The sequence below is a fragment of the Uloborus diversus genome, chromosome 1, assembly GCF_026930045.1.
Source record: "Uloborus diversus isolate 005 chromosome 1, Udiv.v.3.1, whole genome shotgun sequence".
NCBI lineage: Eukaryota > Metazoa > Arthropoda > Arachnida > Araneae > Uloboridae > Uloborus > Uloborus diversus.
In genome coordinates this window covers 60593726-60615335 of record NC_072731.1, presented here as the reverse complement: position 1 = coordinate 60615335, position 21610 = coordinate 60593726, and the positions used below count along the sequence as shown (strand labels likewise).

General features: G+C 32.4%; 1 protein-coding gene across 1 annotated transcript in view; it reads left to right on the top strand.

The window, feature by feature from the left end:
• The first annotated feature begins 2932 nt into the window (after positions 1–2932).
• LOC129234598 (charged multivesicular body protein 7-like) overlaps positions 2933–21610 on the top strand; it is a 38305-nt gene continuing 19627 nt past the window's right edge. Inside the window, exons 1-6 of the mRNA XM_054868621.1 lie at positions 2933–3293; positions 9136–9313; positions 10472–10660; positions 17408–17478; positions 18950–19012; positions 19451–19499. Coding sequence (XP_054724596.1) covers positions 3037–3293; positions 9136–9313; positions 10472–10660; positions 17408–17478; positions 18950–19012; positions 19451–19499 — 807 coding nt within the window. The 5' untranslated portion in view covers positions 2933–3036. The remainder of the gene's footprint in view (positions 3294–9135; positions 9314–10471; positions 10661–17407; positions 17479–18949; positions 19013–19450; positions 19500–21610) is intronic.

Below are 21610 nucleotides of genomic sequence, written 5' to 3'. Positions count from 1 at the left end.
AAATCTTACTGAATTGTGATTCTATGATCCCAAAAGAAAAACAGTTAGTTTTTAATTGACGAAAAAAAAATCTTATTCGATGTTTTTCCATAAAACATATTTGTATTTGCATCATTGGAATACATTTTCTGATTGTTATTCACTGGCTCTGTACTAAGGAGTTATTTACTTAGCATCTATGCATTCATCTTTAGTAAATTGTGAAGGTAGCATTAAACGTAACAAAAAACAGGCATGTGCATTTAACTATAAATTACTAGGTGAAAATTACCGCTATTTACTGCGTTACAAGCAAAGAAACAAAAAAGGTGAATACGAGGTAAATGTTTTTGAGCTTTTCTTTTATATATTGCCTTTTTTTAAACACTTATTTTCTTCAAGCTAAAGATATTTACTATTTCTTGCAATAGAGTGTTTTGCTAACATCGTATTAAAGAAAAAAATCATTACCTGCGTCGTAAAATATGATAGGTATTGTTGTTAAAATTAACAACATGTTGTTAAAATAAAATTACACAGATGCTTAATTTAATTCATTAGGTATACATTCCATTAATCGGCATGTAAAAGATCCCTTAGGTCGTTTGACTGTGAATACTCTTGACAAAATTAAATTCCTTTTGCAGTTTCGCATCGAAGAGAGCTCATGTGTCTCCATCTGGTGGAAACTGGGCATTAAATTTTCCTGTGACATTTACATCCGCGCCTTAATGGTGGCATATGAATGACTGGATGCCATATCGTTGGTTCGCACTTGTTCCGCAAAAGACTAAATCCCCTAACACAGCCCCGTTAGAAAGAAAAAAATAATGATAAAAAACGGCAATACGCCTTTTCCGATATTTAAAATTTTTTCGAACAGCTTTCACCCTTTGAGGAATAGCGACTTCACTTGAGAACACCATTTATTTCTTGCTTCTCTTTTCTTTCAGCTAACTGAAATCACTGTGTCAGTTGGCTGAAGAAAGAAAAAAAAAATATATATATATATAAAATGGTTGCAACAAAGGAAGCCTCCGTCCCTCAAAGAGTTAATAGTTTGTTCAAGCTTTTAATTGATGATTAGGAATGATAATTAGAAAACGGATAAGATTGGAAATATAATCTAATTCGTGTTATCATAAGAATATTATAAATGTAAATAAATAAAAACTTATTCAAGCTTTTTAAATGAAACCTTGTTAATATTTTCGTTGAGAGAGTTGTGGGATTTTGCCTGAAATGTTGTTCAAATCGGACAGGGTTACGTTACGTAACATTCATATAGTTATACATTCGACTCCATAGATATAGATTTATTTATCCTCATATAAATAATGCCGATGATCGAGTAACCCGCGTGTTTCAACAATGAATTCGCACCACATTTTATTAAATTATCGCATGCATTTTTCAAGTAATTTCTAGAACAGTTTTCGTTTTTCGTTTTTCTTTTATTGTGCCCTTTTTATTAATAGAAAATATATCACTTATTTTCAGGAGGACTGAGGTTCCCCCATATTAGGAAACTTTGTATGTGATAACTTTCAGTTTAATGTTAATTTACAAACTGACAATAATTAATTTACCACTTAACATAAACTATTTTTAAACTAATTTTAACTAATGACTCTATTAATTTCAATTATTTAATTAATTTTAGTTAATTATCATATTTTAATGATCAGTTTTAATTGGATTTATCTTAGTATTGTGTAATTATCAGCTACTAATTCTGTTTTAGCATACCTCCTCTTTTGAAGTTCGTGCAACCTTGGACCCCCCCCCCCCCCTTAACAAAGTTCTAGCTACGTGCCTGGAAAGAGTATAAGTGACTCTTCTGAGAATATTTCGATATTTAAGTGCCCAAAACGTGGAATTTAGACGATCATCGTAAATGCTAATAAAAAGGGGGAGTGGCGGGGGCTCTCCCCCAAAATTTCTGGATTTCCGAAAGTTTTGGATGAGAACTGGAATTCCTGAAAACGCAATTGTAAGCCACGTTTTACAACGTTAGGAGAAAAGATTGAATTGGGTACTCTGCCCCAGAATTTTTTGAAGTTGAAGTTCCAAAACGCAGTTTTAGGCGAGTTTTTTTGATATTAAGAAGAGGGCAAGTTTTAAGGACCTTTCTTTGTAATTTTTTTTAAATTGAAATTTTTAAAATGTTACTGTGTGTAAATTATCCTATGCCTTTTTGGAACTTCGATTTCGAAACATTTCGGGGCAAAGTTTTAAATCCTCTCATCTTTTCCTCATACTTCATCGAAAGTGGTTTATTAGAAATGCGTTTTTATGACATTATGTAAAAAGAATGGGGTCAAAGATGGGACTTCCGGAAATTTTTTTGATACTGAAGTTCCCGAAACGCTATTTTAGATGATCTTTGGTAATTTTAAAGGAACGGGAGTTTGGGGGTTGTACCCGGAAATTTTTCGAAATTGAACTCCTGAAAACGCAATTGTAGGAAAACGCAATTGTAGGCCACCTTTGATGACCTCAAGGGGTGGGGTTCCGGAGTTCTTCCGGCATTTTTTCAAAATCAAAGTTTTAAAACCACTCAATTTAGTCTAGTACGTCTGGTTTAGTCTAGTCTATTTGACTCTAGTACGGTGATGGTAAGAGTCCCTTAAAGGGACCCTACTTTTACCTGCAGCGCTACCTATATTGGTTGCGTTCGGTGAGCTACCGGTAGCTCACCGGTTAAAATAGTGACGTCAAATGATGACGTCACCTCCAATGCTTTAGCATTAGCTGATGTCCTAAGCTGTCATGTGACAATCAACCGGCCGCTACTGGTTGAGCTCGTCGAACGGAAGCATTGTTTATTGGAGTTGTTTTTTTTTTAGTATTTCGTCCGTAACTTTAACTGAAAAGTTTGACAACAAAAACAAATCGATAACAGTTCACTGTACTGTTGCTGATACTTTTAAGAAAAGACTTTATTACTGTTTTCAAGCGTTCCAAAAGTATTTTTTATCAACATGAAAAAAACGCCAACTTAATTAATTGCCAAAAAGCGTTATTTCGTTCAGAATTTTAATACAGAATAGTAAAATGGCTGTCTCTGATAGTGATTATCCGCCCGACTGGAAAGATGATGTTCGTATGAATTTCCTTTTTAGTACTTTTAAAGAAAAATATGTAAACCCTGAAGGATGGGATGCAAAAATGAACTTTTGGACTCTTCTAATTCAGAGAATTTGTCTCAAAAGTACATGTCCATTAATTAATGAAGCTATATTATGCGCAAAGTTTGAAAGAAAAGGGAGACAACCTCAATGTCTTGATGTTGTTTTAGACCACATGTTAAGGTATTTGCAATCTACTGATTACTATAACTTCTCTAAAACACATAGTTCTTTGCAAAAATCGTATATGTCTGTTTTTTTTTTTTTTTTTCCATTTAGTTCGTTTTCAAATTTTCTCTTTTTCAATAAATTCCTCATTTTGGAACATAAACGCATACAATTTTTATGGAAAGGAAAAACATGAAGCTCATCTTAGTAGGAGGAACCCTAACTATTGGGCCCTTAAAAATGTTTCTTTACTAGTTGGTAAAGTCAAGGTTCAGGCTAATCTGGAAATTAAAAAAAGTTAATGCTCTAGTTGAGTTTTAGGAATTATGAGCCTCTTACCAGAAGAAGCTGTAGAGGCAGAACCTATTACCCATAAAGACTTAGGTAGCTTGATAGTGTTTTCCCCAGATTAAAAAAGGGCAACATGCTTCTAGATAAAAAGCACTTTTAAATAGAAATTTTGTAGTGGAAAGGAAGCTTTTTTCTCTTTTTGTTATACTATATGAATACAAAATAAAAGTATTTTTCAGTGTCAATAATTGTTTCATTTAATCACCAGTGATTGTAATTATTTTAATGAGAGCCTAAGCTTTTAATGGTTAGCTTAAAAGATTATGTTAAAATCTCAGATTTCCACTCAAATCAAATATGTATGAAACAAGGTCATGGGCCTAGCCAGAGGAGGGCAACTGCCCCTCCCCCTCCTAGAAAAGAACCTGTGACCTGCATGCTCTTTCCAAATGTCAGCAAAGAAAAGATAATTTAAAATTGCAATTTTAAAGCTTCAATTTCAAAAAAATTCCAGGGGACATCCACATAACTGCTTTTTCTGCTCCCATCTGACCTGAAATAGCGCAAAATGTTTTTTAGGGGGTGAAGGGGTGGGGAGGAAAAGGACTATAATTTCAAGCAATTTCTGCAATCCATACTAGGAAGGGGGGGGGGGATTAGGCAACTAAAAACCACTATCTTGTTGCGCCTATACTTGCCCCTCCTTAACGGGGATTCCTGGCTATGCTCATGAACTAGGTATCTACTAATTAAATTTCAAGACCAGGGTTGGCTTTCTGCTGGCAGAAACTTTTTTTCCCTGCCAGTGGCAGAAACTGGTTATAACCGATAAAAATTGGCGAAAACGAAAAAAGTCTTCAATAGTTCTAGTAAATTACTTAATCATATTTTTTTAAGTAAAATAAAAAATGCAAATATATTTCATTATTGTAAAAAATTAGAGATGCTTGTAACATTTGGATTAATCTAACGAAGGACGAGAATCTCATTGGTGCTGAAAAAAAATGAGGTACAGATTTAAGATGGGAGTTAGTGATTAACATTTGCTAGCTTATATGCTTCATCTAAAGTGCTTAAAGAGATGATATTGTCATGTGCTCAAGAATAAAGTGATAAGAGTTTTATTTGGCAGTATTAACATGGATTTTGTACATAACAGCTTTGCAAAACAAAGTAGAATCATTTCCTGAAATGTTATTTTCTAGTCAAGTTAGATGAACCAGTTCAAAAAAATTGTTTGAAACATGAAAGTCTCGTTAATCTTGGTTGTTCCTAAATTATAATACCTGTTAGTTCTGTTAGACTTTGTACAATCTTTTCTATTTTGAATGATGATGATTTGTAAATTAATTGTACTTTGGTTAGCATTTAATTGTTTTCCCTGAGCATTTCCTGTTATATGTCAATAATTACTTTTATATCATTTTGTGAGTTTCTGCCACAAATGTGGCAGATAGAGGTTTTTGCCATGCTGGTTTTAACCAGTTCAAGGCTGTAGCCAGCAGGGCAGGGAAGGTCAGAGGGTTATCACATTTAATTAATTTGTGAAGTGATAAATCTGAAGCAAAAACTAGCCAACCCTTATTTGCTGCGAATGGCTGTACAAACTTATGTAATGCACAAACATTCTATGTATCGGGGACAGGGGTGTGCACAGGGGGGGGGGGAGTAGGGTCACCTGTTGGCCCGGGCCCGAACTTTAAGGGGGCCCAATATTTTTAAAATGATGGGCAAAATATAGAGGTAAATAATATGGAGAGGGCCGGTAAAAGTGATTTGTGATGGACCTCAAAATTTCTGTGACCACCACTGGGGGGGGGGGGGGGGGGGTAACTTTAGTCTGAATCCCTGATTTCTGCTTGGCTGCTCTTGGAAGTAAGATATGGTTGCATTTTAGCAAGTTTTGTGTAAATGTGTATAGCATTTTTAGAAAAATTATACTATAAATAAAAGATCCTGAAAAAGGCCCTGAAATGCAACTGAGCTTCTTCTAACTCCAGAGTTTGATTGGGTCCTGTGTAGAAGGGAGACTCAAGTCTTTAATTTTCTTAATCTTATAAAAATATTAAAATTATGAAAGGAAAAAAAAATCTTCAGTCAGCGCTATGATCTACTTCCCAAGACAGTTTGAAGCAATTTGCAGTAACATTTTCGGAGTTAGTCAACCAAGCAGTTTTGAAATTTTAAAGTAATTTATTCTGTATTTGTTTGAATGCTAATTAATCCGCATTTATATTGCATTATGAAAATTAATTGTAAAAGTAACTTTATTGAATATAATAATTTATTAACCAAATTTTTTTTGGTTCAAAAATTTGAATTTTTCTACCAGGCTAAAATTTTTCAATAATGCTTGCTTATTTCACAAAATTGTAAACATCTAGGCACATTTGGACACTGATTTGGGGGCATGTATAGACAGTCTAAATGTACCCCATATGTTATATGTCTGTAAGTTTTTTACGAAATTGGAGAAATAGGATGCTTAAAATAATTTTTAAATAACTCTACCAAAAACTCGCTTTTTTTTTTTCCTTGTGTATAAGCTGTGTAATCAAGGTTTTGAACACTATGATAAAAGCTAGAGTTGTACTGAATACCATAATTGCTGAATCTCAAATACTTGGTTAAAATTCTAACTGGATATTTGGCCAAATACCTAATATCTGATTAATTTTTTTAAATCTGTAACATTTGTATTTTTGTTTTATGACAATTACAGATAATTTAAATCTGTTTTGTTTATTACATGAAGCAATGCACAGTTCCATTTAAAATCTTTTTTATCTATGTTAAAAGCATAGTTATTTATTTAAAATAAATAAAAAATGAAATAAATCATTCCAAAAACAAATTACTACAGTACATGACTAATCTGGGGTTAGTTGGGTTTATCAGAAATTCTACTTTGATAATAAGTTTCTTTCCTGAGACACGATTTCATAACTGATAATCATAATAACATGTTATGTTACAAATAAAGAATCTTGTAGAACCCCTAATGCCCTAATGTTCCAGCACCATACTTCGTCATTATTTACTCTTTTTTTGCTCATTGTGGATGGTGCATGTAATTTTAGATCTTAAAATATGCATATTTTAAATTCGCCTAAAAGTTGTATTAAATCATCTTTGTCATTCCATATCAAATCGATCAAAAAAGTAAGATTTTCAAGCTGACCTCTTCCGATTTTTCCAAAATTTCATACAGAGATTGTGTTTGGTAATAAAAGTAAAAACCCAAATTTTTAGATTTTTAATACAAATATTCTTTGATTGGGGGTCATTGCAAAAAATTGAATTTTGGTAGAAGGAGTAGCTTTTAAACACACATAACTTTTCTTCTAATTGCGCTACATGCAAAACCTTGATACCAGGTTAAAGCTCTTAAAACGTGCTTTAAGACGATATATATTACGTAATACAAAAATGTAATCTGAAGTTTTGAAGGTCATTCAAAATTACCTTTGACCTTGAATATTTCCAAAAGTTTTTATTTTAAAAATCTGAAATATATATATGTATATATTATACATACTATTGTGTTCTTCATTTGTACTAAGTTTCATGTTGGGACAGTTAGGGGATTGGCTATAATTTAATGTTTCATTCAGTGGATGTTTGACGATAAGTTGAAAAATAATGATATAGCAACGTTTGGCAGACGATAAATTAGAAATGTATAACAATTTTAAAATTACTTTTGCTCTTTTTTAAATATCGTCTGCAGATTGACTTACAGATGCTTTTTTCCCTGCTTGCGATGGGGTGGTTCCGGGTTCAAATCCCGGCTCGGGCATGGATGTACTTTCTCTCTCCTGTCTTTGTCCTTCCATTGTGTTCTTCATTTGTACTAAGTTTCATGTTGGGACAGTTAGGGGATTGGCTATAATTTAATGTTTCATTCAGTGGATGTTTGACGATAAGTTGAAAAATAATGATATAGCAACGTTTGGCAGACGATAAATTAGAAATGTATAACAATTTTAAAATTACTTTTGCTCTTTTTTAAATATCGTCTGCAGATTGACTTACAGATGCTTTTTTCCCTGCTTGCGATGGGGTGGTTCCGGGTTCAAATCCCGGCTCGGGCATGGATGTACTTTCTCTCTCCTGTCTTTGTCCTTTCCTTGTGTAAATGTGTTGTGTTGTGAATGGTTGCCTACGCTATTAACAGGTCCCTATGGTGTGTTAACGGGCGTGTATTGTGGAAGTTGGACTTCACACCAAATTATAGTACAGTTGGAAAAGTAAAGCAGCTCATTCCAATTTGCCAGCCTTGCAGGCACAAGTCAACAACAAGGTTCTCACCCTGATGAGTTGAATCAACTTTTTAGTTCATTCTACTCTTCAGGACATTGCCAAGCGTTCGCTCTACACGAGTAAATTTGTTGAGTCAACTCGGTTCAGTTTTAACAGCGTTGTGGGGTATTTTTAGAAGAAAATTGAGTCTACGTAATTGCTTCACGTGAAGACAGTGGAATATTCCAGTCAACGAGTTAACAAGCAACGATTTTGAAAAGTTGATTCAACTAACCACCTTGTGTTTATAAAGTCCTAATAGAATGCGACAAGTAATAAAGTGCTTTTAGAACTTTCTTTACCTAAACATGTGATTGCATTGCAGTTTTAGTCTGTTGTAAGCAAAGGCAACCCAAACTTTTAATTTTTTGGATGTCAAAAATTCTTAATTTGCTGAATGGAACTGTAAAAAGCCGAATGATCATAATTTTGTCAAAAAGAACTCAAAATTTTGCCGAATGATGATGATTTTGGTGAATCATCAGACAAAATTTGTTGAATAAGACATTTTTGGAAGCTCATATTGGCCTCCTGCGACCTTCCATCGGGGCGCATCTGGTTGTAATCCTTTTCATCTGCCATAACATTGTCTGAGTGAAGACTTGAAACCAGTTTTGTACAGAAACTGGAAGGAGATATAAAGATTGCTGAAGCAGAATGTAACCTAGCAAAGCATTGTCAAGAAGAAGTATATAACTGTTAAGTCAAGTTTGACTGCATGGAAAACTTGTATAATTATTTTATGTAATTTACTCATTGTACATCACACTGAGTGAATTTTTAATTTTTCTTATGTTGGTATTATCAGCATGATTATGACACATTTGGGTATACATATTTGACTTTCAATTGATGGCAATTGATTTTTGGCCACTTGGTTTAACATTAAAGTTTAAATTATGCCAGTGTTGTCCCAACATGAAACTTGGCACAAATGAAGAAAATAACAGTTAGTGCAAAATATATTTTTTTTTCAGATTTTTAAAATTATAACTTTTGGAAATACTCAAGGTCAAAGGTCAATTCAAATGACCTTCAAAAGGAAAAATTGTATTTTTGTATCTTGTAATATATCAGTTTAAAGCTCTTATAATGTTAACTTTCAAAACATATAAAATTCAAGTTTTTAACTTTATTTGTTTTGGAGTTTTTTTTTAATACCACTTAGTTAATGGGTATGAATCTTCAAAATATTGTTATAATCTGTGAGCACTCACTTTTTAGGTGTGTGAGTTGACATAGAATATCTTTCGTTTTATTTCAGCCAAAATCTCATAGTGAATTTCAGTGACTTCAGTAAGATAGAGTCTGAAAAAGGTTGGATTGGTTGGGGTTTTGATATTGTTGTTCAGAAACCTATGAGATGGGGATTTTCTACTGTTCAAAGCCTCTTACGATGGGCCAAGAAGGAAGAAAAATTTATTCTACTTCCAGTAGTGAAAGTAAGTATCTGACACGTCACTTTAAATATAAATTTAATTCTATTATGAAATATTGTAAAGAAAGCTGAAAGTTTTGTAGCTGTACTATGCTGTGTTTATTACAAAATAAAAAAAATCATGGTTCCCCTATAAGGTCAGTTAATACCTTGAATAGTCGACAAAATTTGAAAAATATTTGTAAGGCAGAGAGAAACTCACAACTATAATTTGTTAAATAGAGTATGCCAAAAGTTTTCTTTACTAATAATAAAGGTAAAAGTCTTTCTGTCTGGATGTCTGGATCTTCTCTCTCTGTCTGGATCTTCTCTCTCTGTCTGGATCTCTGACGCACATATTGCCTAGACCGTTTGGCTGATTTTCATGAAATGTGGCACAAAATGAGTTTTTAGCCTAGGGGTGTACACTTCAAAATGATTTTTTGAAAATTTGATTTTTTTCTTTTTTTTTTCAAAATTCCTCTGCAGCAATACTGAGCCAATTACCATAACATAGATGAGCAAATTTCCATAACATGGACAAGCAAATGAACATCGTATATTGTCAAGAAATTCATCATCCATTATTTGTAAATATACAGGCAAACCAAATGATCTTTTAATTTTCTACTATGGGCTAAGTTGTGCAGGTACCGCTAGTAATACGTAAAATTAAATCTAAGAGAATTTATAAGTTTCATAAAATTATTTTCATTTTTTTTTCTCAAAATCCCTGTAAACTTTTAAAATTCAAGTTAATGTGGTTTGATTATGGGCATCATCATTGTTGAAAAGTGAAAATTAGGAAGTCTTCTTTTTAAAAGCAGAATAATCCAACTAAAATATCTACTAACCAGTCAAAAAACTGAAAATAAATTTCAAATCTAGTAAATGATGAGGAATAATTTGTTATGCAAAGTGGTCATATTATAGTACATACATAAAAATGTATAATGTGAGTGTAGTTCTTAGAGTTGCTACTATAATTTTTTTCAAAATGTTAATAACTTGAAAACACGATATCTGGAATTTTTTTCTCTTCCCGAGAGATTCAAGATATCAAGGTTATAGTACTATATCTAGAAATAGATTGTTATTATGTAAAAAACATAAGGTGTTTTCTAATCTTTGATAAAAATTCTTAGGTTCTATATTTTAAAATCTTACTTTCTGACTATTTTAGGATCTGGCAGATAAAGTTTTGCAGCGCCACAGTTTGTTAGTAAAATCAGAACTAGTTGATAATATAATTTTTTTGGATGTGTTTGAAGAACAGTGCAAAGACATTTGTGAAAATATTAATTTCACACTTGCTGTGATGCAACTTCAGAAAGACTGCAGTGTTCATGTGTTTGAAGATGATGGACGAAAAGTAAGCAATAAGGCCATTCTCTTTTTACCATGTTTTATGCTTGATAGACACTGTTCAAGTACTATTTTTTATAGATATTTTAGGAGTTCAACCATCATTTTTATGCTAATGGCATTTAGTCAAATAACTAAGTAACCAATAGTTGACCTCAGGGCTGTATCCAGAAGGGGGGGGGGGTGACAGTCCCCCCCCCTGGAACCCAAAATATTTTGTACCGTAAAACAGAAGAAAGGTTTTTTTTTTCAATTTCTAATGTGAGAAAAGGAAAATAACAAAGTTTTTTTTTTTTTATTCTTAATTTTGTAACTATCAAACCAGTGAAAATTTGAAGATATACAGAAAAAGCAATTCTAGTTCTCATTAGCTGCAAAGCATACTTGAAATATAGACCCTTAATTAGTACGTCCTGCTCTCTTTCCCAATTCAATTCAGGGCCAAAGCAGGCCCCTTGTCAGTTTGGTTGACTTGCCCTCCTCCAGGGGTGTGCACAGAAGTTTTGGGGCCCATCAGAAATGAATTTTTTGGGCCCTCCTCCATATTGTTTACCCCTATTTTCAACCCTAATTTTGAAAATATTCTGCCCCTTCAGGCTCGGGCCCAAACAAACAGGTGTCCCTTCTCCTCCCTGTGTACGCCCCTGCCCTCCTCCCCCTAAGACTCTTCTAAAACTTACACTGCACCGATTTCAAGCCGATAACTCTCCAAGGGCCGGGCCCCTAGTTTTCTATTAGGCTAGTATCTGATTACCAAGAGTGCCTAATTCAGCTCCTTGATACATCCAGGGTAAAAAATGCAAAAATCATGAATTGATCATTTTTGAAGCATATTTCAAGATCAATTTTTGGGACTGATGTGTTCCATGTCTCGCCATTTATTTTTTACCGAATTCAATATTTTGGAAGTTTTTTTTATTATTGTTTGTTTTTATCTTACTTCTACTGCATCCCAGACAACCAACCAAATCCAAAAGCTATCTATGATAGGGATTTCAATACCAGACCAAAAATTCAACACCAGTATTTGGTACTTAAAATACAGCCGCCTGCTCAGTTATTCCATCTGAGGACTGCAGTTTCGTGCTTTTTAGCACTCATCAGCTCGAAATTAGCCCTCATCAGCCTTAGCCCTGGCTTTAGGGCGGTAACTTACTAACTTACTTAGCTTTGCCATCAATCTTTGAGTTGAACTGCACCATTGCTGAGGTCGTTCATCTGGTTTGCTAATTCTGCATTAGCTACCAGTTTGTTTGGCTCTCTTGGCTCCCTTAAGAGATTTTTTGCCTCCATCTCATGTGATTCCTATTCCCGGCTGATGAGTGCTAAAAAGCACGAAACTGCAGTCCTCGGATGGAATAACTGAGCTGGCGACTGTATTTTAAGTATTTCTGCCGTAGCCTTGGCTTTAGAGCGGTAACTTACTACAAAAATACCAGTATTTGGTATTTTAAAAACGTAATACCCAAATACCGGTACTAATACCTGTAGTATTTGAAATTTCTCATAAAGTGATTGAAAACATATTGTTTTGTTGCCGCATTTCAAAATTTTGTTCAAAAATTATATTATTCATGAAAATTTATTGTGAACAAATAGAAAATGAAGGAACTAATGTCATTTTCAAAAAATCAATAATAGTAAAAAACATAATGAAACATAATTTATTGAATTGTCTAAACCTTTCAATCATTTTAGTGCTCAACTTTCCCACAGTTAGTACTCTTTCTGAATTCATGCAGGTCAGTGATACTGTTAACAATGTGCGATTCATCTCCTCTAATTGTCTAGAAGTCTTTCACCTTCAAATAATTCGATAATTTTTAATTCCTTTTACAAAAAAAGAAGTATTGTATTCGCAAAAAAAAAAAAAATTCAGTCAAAAATTGGCCTTAATTTTCATTTTGCTCATCCCTGAATGAATGTTGAGTTTTTTTTCCAACCCAACCACACGTGGATAAGTGCCTAAGAATGTATAGGCGGGGGGAATATATCCATTTTGACAATCCCCTAGTTGATTACAATGAGTTCTCTCACGACGTCCATATGTACGTATGTATGTGCATGTGTATGACGCATAACTCAAGAACAGTATGTCAAGAACAGTAACTCAAGAAAAATTTAGGCAAAATTAACACATGAAAAACTTATTTAAAACCATATGAGGCAGTGAGAAGCAAAGGGATGTTACTGGCAAAATTAAAAATTTGGAGATAACCAGTACACATGGTAGATGAACCATGGGGCTAGAGATGGTACTAGTAGCCCTGGTAGCAGGGGTGTAGCTAGGGGGGGGTTGGGGACAACCCCCCTGAAACGTTAGTCTCGAAAAAAAAAAGAGAGAAAAAGAAGAGAGAAGAAAAAGAAAAAAAAAGAAGAAAAAAAAAATCAAAACGACTTTTTTCTGAGTAACAAAGGTCACTTCGCTTCCCCCCCCCCCCCCCAACGCCATTGAAAAACGCCTCCCTCTGCTATGACAACTTTTTGATAATTGAGTGAAATTTGACACTTCGCTTTAGAAATGAGATTGATTTGTTAAATCCACGTATATGCAGCCTTTCTTTGTCATAGATTCTGCAAATTGTTAAATATGTTTAATTTTATGAGCTGCGCAGTAAGAATATTGTATACAGTGGAATCTGTATATTTCGAATTTCACGTTAAAGAAAAAAATATAGATAAAGAGGTTTTGAGATACAGGGGCTTTAAGAAACTTTTTATAGAAATTTGAAATATGATGGTGAAAATTTGAAATGGATACTAAAGACAACATGGGCTCTTGATTAAAATTCCTCTTTATTAGTTTTGTTAGGCATTTATTCTATTATTACATTATTAAGTGCTTTATTGCGAGTTTAAGGAATTATTTTGACAGTAAAAGAAACTTTAAGCATATCTTTTTCAAGAAAAAGTCTTTTATTGCTTTTTGGTCCCTGATTTTTTTTTTTGGATTCATCATTTATCCTCTTGAGGTTAGCAATTGCTGCAAATCTAACTTGGCCAGTATTCTACGGTTTTCCTTTTTTCATCACTTGAAAAAAAAACTTATACTTTCTTTTCACGCCTATCATTTTGCTTTTCTAAGGAATCACAATTTTAAGAAAGAGAGCAACCAAAGAACAGTACTAATCCAGATAACAGAGTGAAATGGCTTTTAACTTGAATGACCTTTAACCATGAACTTGAAATTTTCATCTTACATGTCAAACCTGTGAATTTCACCCCTTTATTCTTCTTCCAAGAAAGTGCGCAAAACGACTGTCCTTTGGTTAATCTTTCTGAAAAGCCTATTCGTGGAACGCATTTCTCCCTTTTTTCCACTGCCTCCTCAGCTCTTAAAGACAATTCCTCTGTTTCTGAGTTGAAGAAAATGTTTTTGTTTGCTGCTTTAAAGATCATTGGGCTTCAAACCCGAAAATGATAGCATAACCAGAATTCTAGACGATAGAGGTTTTTGTTGGTCTGGTCTGGTGTGTGTCTTAGATCATAGTCAAAATGACCTTCGCTAACCAGAGTATTCATTGCAATCACATTGATTTTTCAGCCAGTATTTACTACGTATTTTTTTGGAAACGTACAGTCTGTTTAAAGTAGTACATTCTAAGTGAAAGTTGTTTCATAATGAAGCGAGCAAAACCGATAACAAGCTTTTTTAAACCCAAAGAAAAAAATTCAATTGACGAAAAGGATTGCTCTAAAAAGAGAAAGTTAATGCCCTCCGAAGAAAACGAAGTAGAGTCTGCAAAGCAGCATTAGTCCCATCGGACCCTTCTGAACGTAATTTTATTTTAATTCAAAAGAAAAACTACATAGCATTATATGAATAAAATGTTTAAAAACGAAATAAATCTAGATTATTTCTGTTAGCTTGGTTCGCATTAAAAAGTAGAAAATAAAAAAGACTTCTGTTTATAATACTTGAAAATTGCTGCTGCTCTCTCAAATAGATATTTATGTAAATTCTAAAGCAGCTAATAAAATTAAAAATAAAGACTTGAAAGGAGAATAGATGGTATGCAGTTGAGCGAATAACTTTCTACCGCCTATATTTCTTCCCAAACTTTTTTTATTCAAATTTTATTAACTGCTTTAGAATTAGCATAAATGTAAATACATAAAAAGCAACATATAAATGTAACGATATGAAAAGCAATTTCATTTTTTGTGGGTTATAATTCAAGAAGTCTTTTTTTATTTTATTTCATACTTTTAGTGCAAACCAAGTTGGTAAAAATAGTCTTTATAGTCTGACCACCGATGAGATTGAAAGTCAAACTGCCAATTTACTGGCGGAAATGGAAGTATCTATTAGCTTTCAGGGATGTCAGCTTTTGTAGATGTGTGTTAGCCTCTAAATTAAGGAGTCACACTGAAATGAATGGCACACGCTCATCAGATTTGTGATTTCCCCCTGATTTGGATGGACTGGTTTTGACAAGACGTTGCTGGAAAATTTCACTTTAAATTAAATGGAGGAAAAAGAAAAAAAGTTGAATTTTCCATAACATTAAAAAAAAAAAAATTCTTTGCTTTTGTTTTGTTTGACACAAGTATCGAAATTGGGGCACCCTATTCCAAAGTATGTACGATTCACCTCCCTCTTATTTTTTTTTAATACTAAAAAAATTTACACACACACACACACACACATATATATATATATATATAAAAGAAGTAACCCCCCCGAAAGTCGAGTCTAGCTACTCCTCTGCCTGGTTATATTTAAATGTGTTTTACTCATAAGTTGATAATGTCCAATTACATTCCTTTACTTTTCACTACTTCATATGTTATATTAGTATAGTTTCATTGATTATTGTAATATGTAATGTTTATATGTATTTTAGGATTAAGATTTTACTTTAAAAATTTTATTAGTTTTAATCGAGTCTTTTGGGCATTAGCTGTTTTACTCAACTTTCTTTTGTTAGCTACATTTACAAAATCATAAATTTCAGAAATAAAAAAAAAATCCGTTAGACAGTGCACAGCCATAAAACACATGTTCCTCTTTTCTTATCAATCATTAGTTTTACACTGAGGCATTATTAATCTTTATTAATCTTGTTACATTACTAATAGTTTTATGAATATAAAATAGAAAAGTAATATTGTATTACATTATATAAATGATATAATATATCATACAAATAGTGCATTATTTTTAGTTATTTTCAATAATAATGGAATAATGTTGATATGATTAATATATATAATTTTTATATTGCAAACCTTGCAGTGCGAAATATGAATATCGAAAATATCATGATATTTTCAAAATAAATATTGGGTATATAACAACTGATATATATCGGCGAATGCTGCATTCGCCAAATTGGTTATAGCTAGTGGAACTCTGGTCCCTTTATCTTTTTTACAAAAATAGTATTTAGTTTATTAAATTTGATGACTAAAAACTTATCAAAAAAGATAATGACTACAGCGTTAATGATTAGACTAATTTGGAAAAAAAAATCACACCATAGACTTTATTGACTGATCTTGGTAGCAATTTTCACAGTAAATTCTAAAATGTAAAATATTTTTTCTCTATCATGTAAGGGTTTTGTGTGAAAGGTGCTTTAACTCTCTGATGGTTTTGAATGTTTTATCAGGCCCTAGCAAGCATGTTTCAAATGCCTTTTACACTTATTTTTCTGATGCTAAATTTTTGTTGTCAAATGGTTCATGGTGCAGGGTGGTAACTAGGCATTGATAGAAGGTAGAGCACTTGGTTTACATGGCAAGTTACTCAAAAAAAAAAAAAAAAATCATGGGGAAGAATTTTAAGCATCTTACCCACGACCCAGGACTGTCAGAGAGTTAACGATTTACAATATAGGCATTTACACTGAGGAAATCGTGTAATGTTCACCTAACTAAAAGGTCTGACTCTAAGGAAAGTCCTATAATGAAGTCCAGCAATAACCTGCAAGCATACTTGCTCCCTACTTATCTATCTTGATATATCCTTTTTTTTAGCTGAATTGTGCATTTGTAAAAAAAATGTTTAGGATGGCAAATTAGCTCCAAATAACATGAATTAATAGTTCTTACTAATTTTCTATTTTAAAATTAAGTAGTTCGTTATTCAAACCAATTTTTTCTTTCAATATTCAATTTATTTATGTATTATTATTAGTGTTTTGAACATGAGTGTAAATTAAGTGTTTGCACTCATAATAGTATAGCACTCCTCCTAAAAGTTGTTAAGTAGTGACTACATTTTGAAAGTTGTTTGTAATAAAAATAATTTTTCATTAATTCTCTGATTTGCATTTTATTCTTCAACATTTGTATGTAATGATACACTTTCAATGCACACTAAATGCACACACTTAGCATTTATTTGATTTTACTCAGTAATGTTTCTTCCGAATTGAACAAAGATTTCTCCTGTTCAGTAAAAATGCTGCATCTTAGTATATCAGTTAATCATTTTTTTTTCTTTTACCCTTATTTCATGCATTTTTAAACGTTGAATATTTTCCAAAATTTGTCTTCAAGCTGTTTATTTACCATGATCACAATTATGTGTATTCAGTATCAATGGCAATTTTTAGAATGAATAATTCTAAAATTATCTTTTGCATTTCCTCAATCTCATTTCAGGATTAGTTCTTAGTTTTTTTTTTTAATTGTCTTCTGGTTCATAAATCTCTTTATCTTTTTGAATTTAAATCATAGATATTCCTAAGTAAAACCTTATGCCTTAATGATTCAAAATTAATATTTTTTTAATCAATTTTTATAGGTTATAAAGTTTAGAAGATCTAGTGAAATTAAAGTCAATAAACTTTCAGAAGTTGACAAAGGTGTTCTAAGGTAAATTTTTTATTGTTAAAAAAATAATGTTCTAATGTGTTACAATGAAGTGATCTTTACCTTTTAAAAACATAAAATTTGTGTTATCAGAAGGAATGTTTGAATATCATTTTTGTAGATTTATTCCCTTACTATTACACTGGTAATGACATTGCATTTGGATTTCTTAAGGCAGAGAGAGATGTAAAAATGACTTAATACTGGTCTTAGAGAGGACTGTATAGCTTTACGTAAAGCACAGGCTATTTTTAAAAGATGAGTTGTTGAAGCGAAACGTTCTTCATGTAAGCTTGGCTCTGCTACTTGAGCATTCATTTAAACCCAAAATTAACTTGGAAGAAGCATGTTGATACAGCCATTGATAGAGTATATTCAAGATCAAGACAACTAAAATGTTTTGCAGGTGTCATTTGGGGCTCAACTCAAGATGTTTTATGTACGGCCTATAAAAGCTTGTCTTAGACCTGTTATTGAATATGGAATGAAGTTTCGATAATTTCCTCAGATTCTGTTAGAAGCAAGCTTGACTTTTTCCAGAACAACATGTTGCAATTTATTACTGGGGTGCTAATTAAACCACTATAGTTATTATGGAGCTAAAGACAGAGTTAGAACCTCTGAGTCAAAGGTGCAAAAGAGAGGCCATCAATCTTGTTGTAAAATTCCTATGCAGAAAAAAATAACTTTCTATCGTAATATGAACCAACAAGTAAGAGATTAAAAAGACTTAAATCATTCCTCTTGACTTTTCACGATCTTTGTGATGCGTATGATATCCCTACACCTATTTGGCTGCTCATCCCACAGGAATTGAACACTGTTCTTGATCTAGCTGTGTTGGAGGTTCACCTAGAGCTTATTTGGAATGTTAATAATTAGTTTTGCTCACAAAGACAGTTAAAAAGTGAAGCTTTGGCTACTATACATAATAGATAACTCTCCTGAATATTGGTTTAATGTGTACACAAATGGTTTGGCTGAAGATGCAATAAAAAATGCTGTTGTTATGTGTTTCTCATTGATTCACAAACAGTTATTTTGTCATTTACAAATGCAAAGTATAATGAAAATGCTCATGTCCAATCTTGTAGAATGAAACTGTTTAAACTTAAAATAAGGGAAAGTGTTGCGCTTCATTGGATTCCGAGTCATTGTGACATTTTTGGAAGTGAGCAGACAGATCAACTTGCTAAGACTGGATATTTTATGACCCAACAAGATTTTCCTCAACCTCTACATAATATTAAATGAATTGTTTATAATAAACTAAAAAATAACACAATTTCTTCATATAGTGATGCAGCTGGTTTTTTTTTTTTTTGCTAACTGAATTTTTATTGCATGTCCTTTAATCATTTTTTTAGTCAATAAGGTCATATTTAATTATCATGATTTTTTAAACAAATTTTAGCAATTGAGGTAATACTTTTTATTTAATTTAACAAGTGGCCTCTTTTTCTCTTACTCTTAGTCTTCGAAAAGCCAGGGACTCACTTTTGAATGATGTTGACAGACTTGAAGACGACATAAAAAGGTATGTTTTAGGATTGATAAAAACAAAATAATTAAGTTTTTTTTACAACTTCCCTAATTTGAATTATATCTTCGTCAGTATCTAAAAGTATTTGTTTTGATAGTTGGACTTTTATTAATTTGCTTCATAGTAAAATAAAGCCTGTATTTTATTGATGTCACTTAATTGCTTTGAATGGATATCGAAGGATGCTTATGAAATGCAATAACTAATGGATTAACAAATCATGCAATCAAAATCTGTATTAAAGTAGATTAAATAACTATGAGATAGTTAAACTAGAAGGAAGCAATGATTAAATTATAAGTCTTGATATGTAATCAATCAGATTTGTTTATATCAAGTAGTTATGAATGTTTTTTCAGTGATAAGAAACAATTTTTCATTTTCTTATAGACCACTTTATTGCTTCATTTCATAATGTTAATCTTTTTGTAGTTGCACCCAAGAAATAAAAGCTATGGTAAAAGCTGGAAGCAAGACGAAAGTAGGTTTTTATTTTCATATACTATACGTTGATTCTCTTCTAAGCAAAATATTTGCTATAATGGGCCCAAGTGAAATGACGATTCTTTATTTTCATATGTTATGCTTTATATCTCATGTGTTCAACTGATAAGATAATAAAACTGCATGCATTAAGTTAGACTTTGGCAAATAGTAATAGGTTTTTAAATTAAAAAACTTCATGACAATACAATAGTATTGTTTATTTATGTGTATTCATATAAACATTTGGAAGCCAAAAGGATATCTTTCGCATAAGGTTTACCCTACTAGCGGAGTGAAATATGTCCCAAATTTAAGTTCTTCAGGGGTGATTGTGTTCCGGTATTTACATCTTGATTTCCGGTATCTTCATCTTCGAAAATACCGGAACCATCCTATATTTTCAGAAAAACCCACTTTTGTAAAATTTAGGTCGATGTTTAATGAAACGCTGAAAGTCCAAATTGAAGACGTTTCGTTTGGTATAAAGCCCTAAGCTACCGTCATGTTTTGCAATCTCTTTGGTAATTATTGAAGAACAGCTGGGGTGAGAGATGGAATAAAGGCTAGATAAGAAGAGAAAGGAGCGTTACTTGATATTTTTCCAATTAATATTTTCTTTTCAAGATGTCTAATATCGTTTCTCTATTGCATATCTTAATATGCAGATGATGTAACTAGGGTTGCCCATTCCCCCCGACTGCGATGGCACCCCTCAATTTTACCAAGCCCCCCCTTTTCCCTCAAGAATTGTCACCCACTAATAAAAAGACTTAAATTCTTCTAAATTAATTTCTCCAAAAGTTTCTGTGGTATAATCTCCTTCATGACCCCCCCCCTCCTCCCCTCCCGACACAAACACATGAAAATCCTTGCTATAACTATATTATTAGATTAAATTGCTAAAATATTTATTCACCAAGATGGCCTAATGCTTTTCTCTGTTGTAGATGCTTATGTAATAGGCTTTACATTCCCCCCCCCCCCATTAAATGTTGAATTTAACTACTTATATATATCGAGATTTGGAGAGCGATATATCGTGGCATTAAAATTCGGATATGGCCTAGCCCTATTGTGCATTGATAATAATACATTCTGCCCCTTTTGCCCCAAACTTATTTAATTCTGAAATATTTATGCACTTTTAGAAAATGAATGTAATAAATGGTTAAGGATTCAGATACAATGGAGGAAAATAAAACATTCTTTGAAAAATTTTTAGAAATGTGAAAAATTAAAAGAGTTTAATTCTCTCCATGTACATGGACATATTAAGTCCAATTAAAACTTCGAGTTTTGCCCCAACAAATTTTTATGTATATAAATAATGTGTGCATACATGTAATGTGTATATGTATGCTCATCAAAACACTTTTTCTTCTTGGAAAAAAGTTCAGGTATTTTTTCATGGAGTCACAATCACCCCTGGTTCTTTCAAAGATGAGTTTAAAATGCATTTGCCCTAATATTTTCTGTCCATTTTCTGCTGATTCCATTGCTCATAAGTGCCAAGTCATAAATCAACAAAAGGTGGTGAATATGTTTCCTTTTTCTGTGCTTATACAGGACCGTGCTTATGAGGTGGCAAACTGTGCGGCCACACAGGGTCGATAAAATATTTCGAAGTTTAGAGGCTGCTGAAATATTACAAGAGAATAAAATATTTCTGTGTGAAATAGTTCCACTTAGTGTACGCAATTGTATTCTGAAAAGATAGAAAATTTGTCTTTTTATATTTATTTCTTTATTTTAACATTTTTACTTTCAAGAGAAACTTCGAACTTTTAATTTTTATTGAAAAATTTGTAAATTATCATGCGATAAATACCTTTAATGTTATGGATTTTTGTTTTTCAGTTTGCAACGTTTGATATTTTTCATTGTCGTGTCATTGTTTTAACTATAGCTTATAAACAATCTAAAATATAATTGTTTTATTTTAATGTATGCACATATTTTCTTCGTGTGCCATTTGCTTCTGTAATTGCTAGTAGTAAAAGTAAGTGAAACATGAACAAATTTAGGTGGGAGGGAGGGGCAGTGCCCCTTCAGTCTTTAGGGGACTTTTCACATAATAATAACACTTTTTTCAAAATTAAAAAAAAA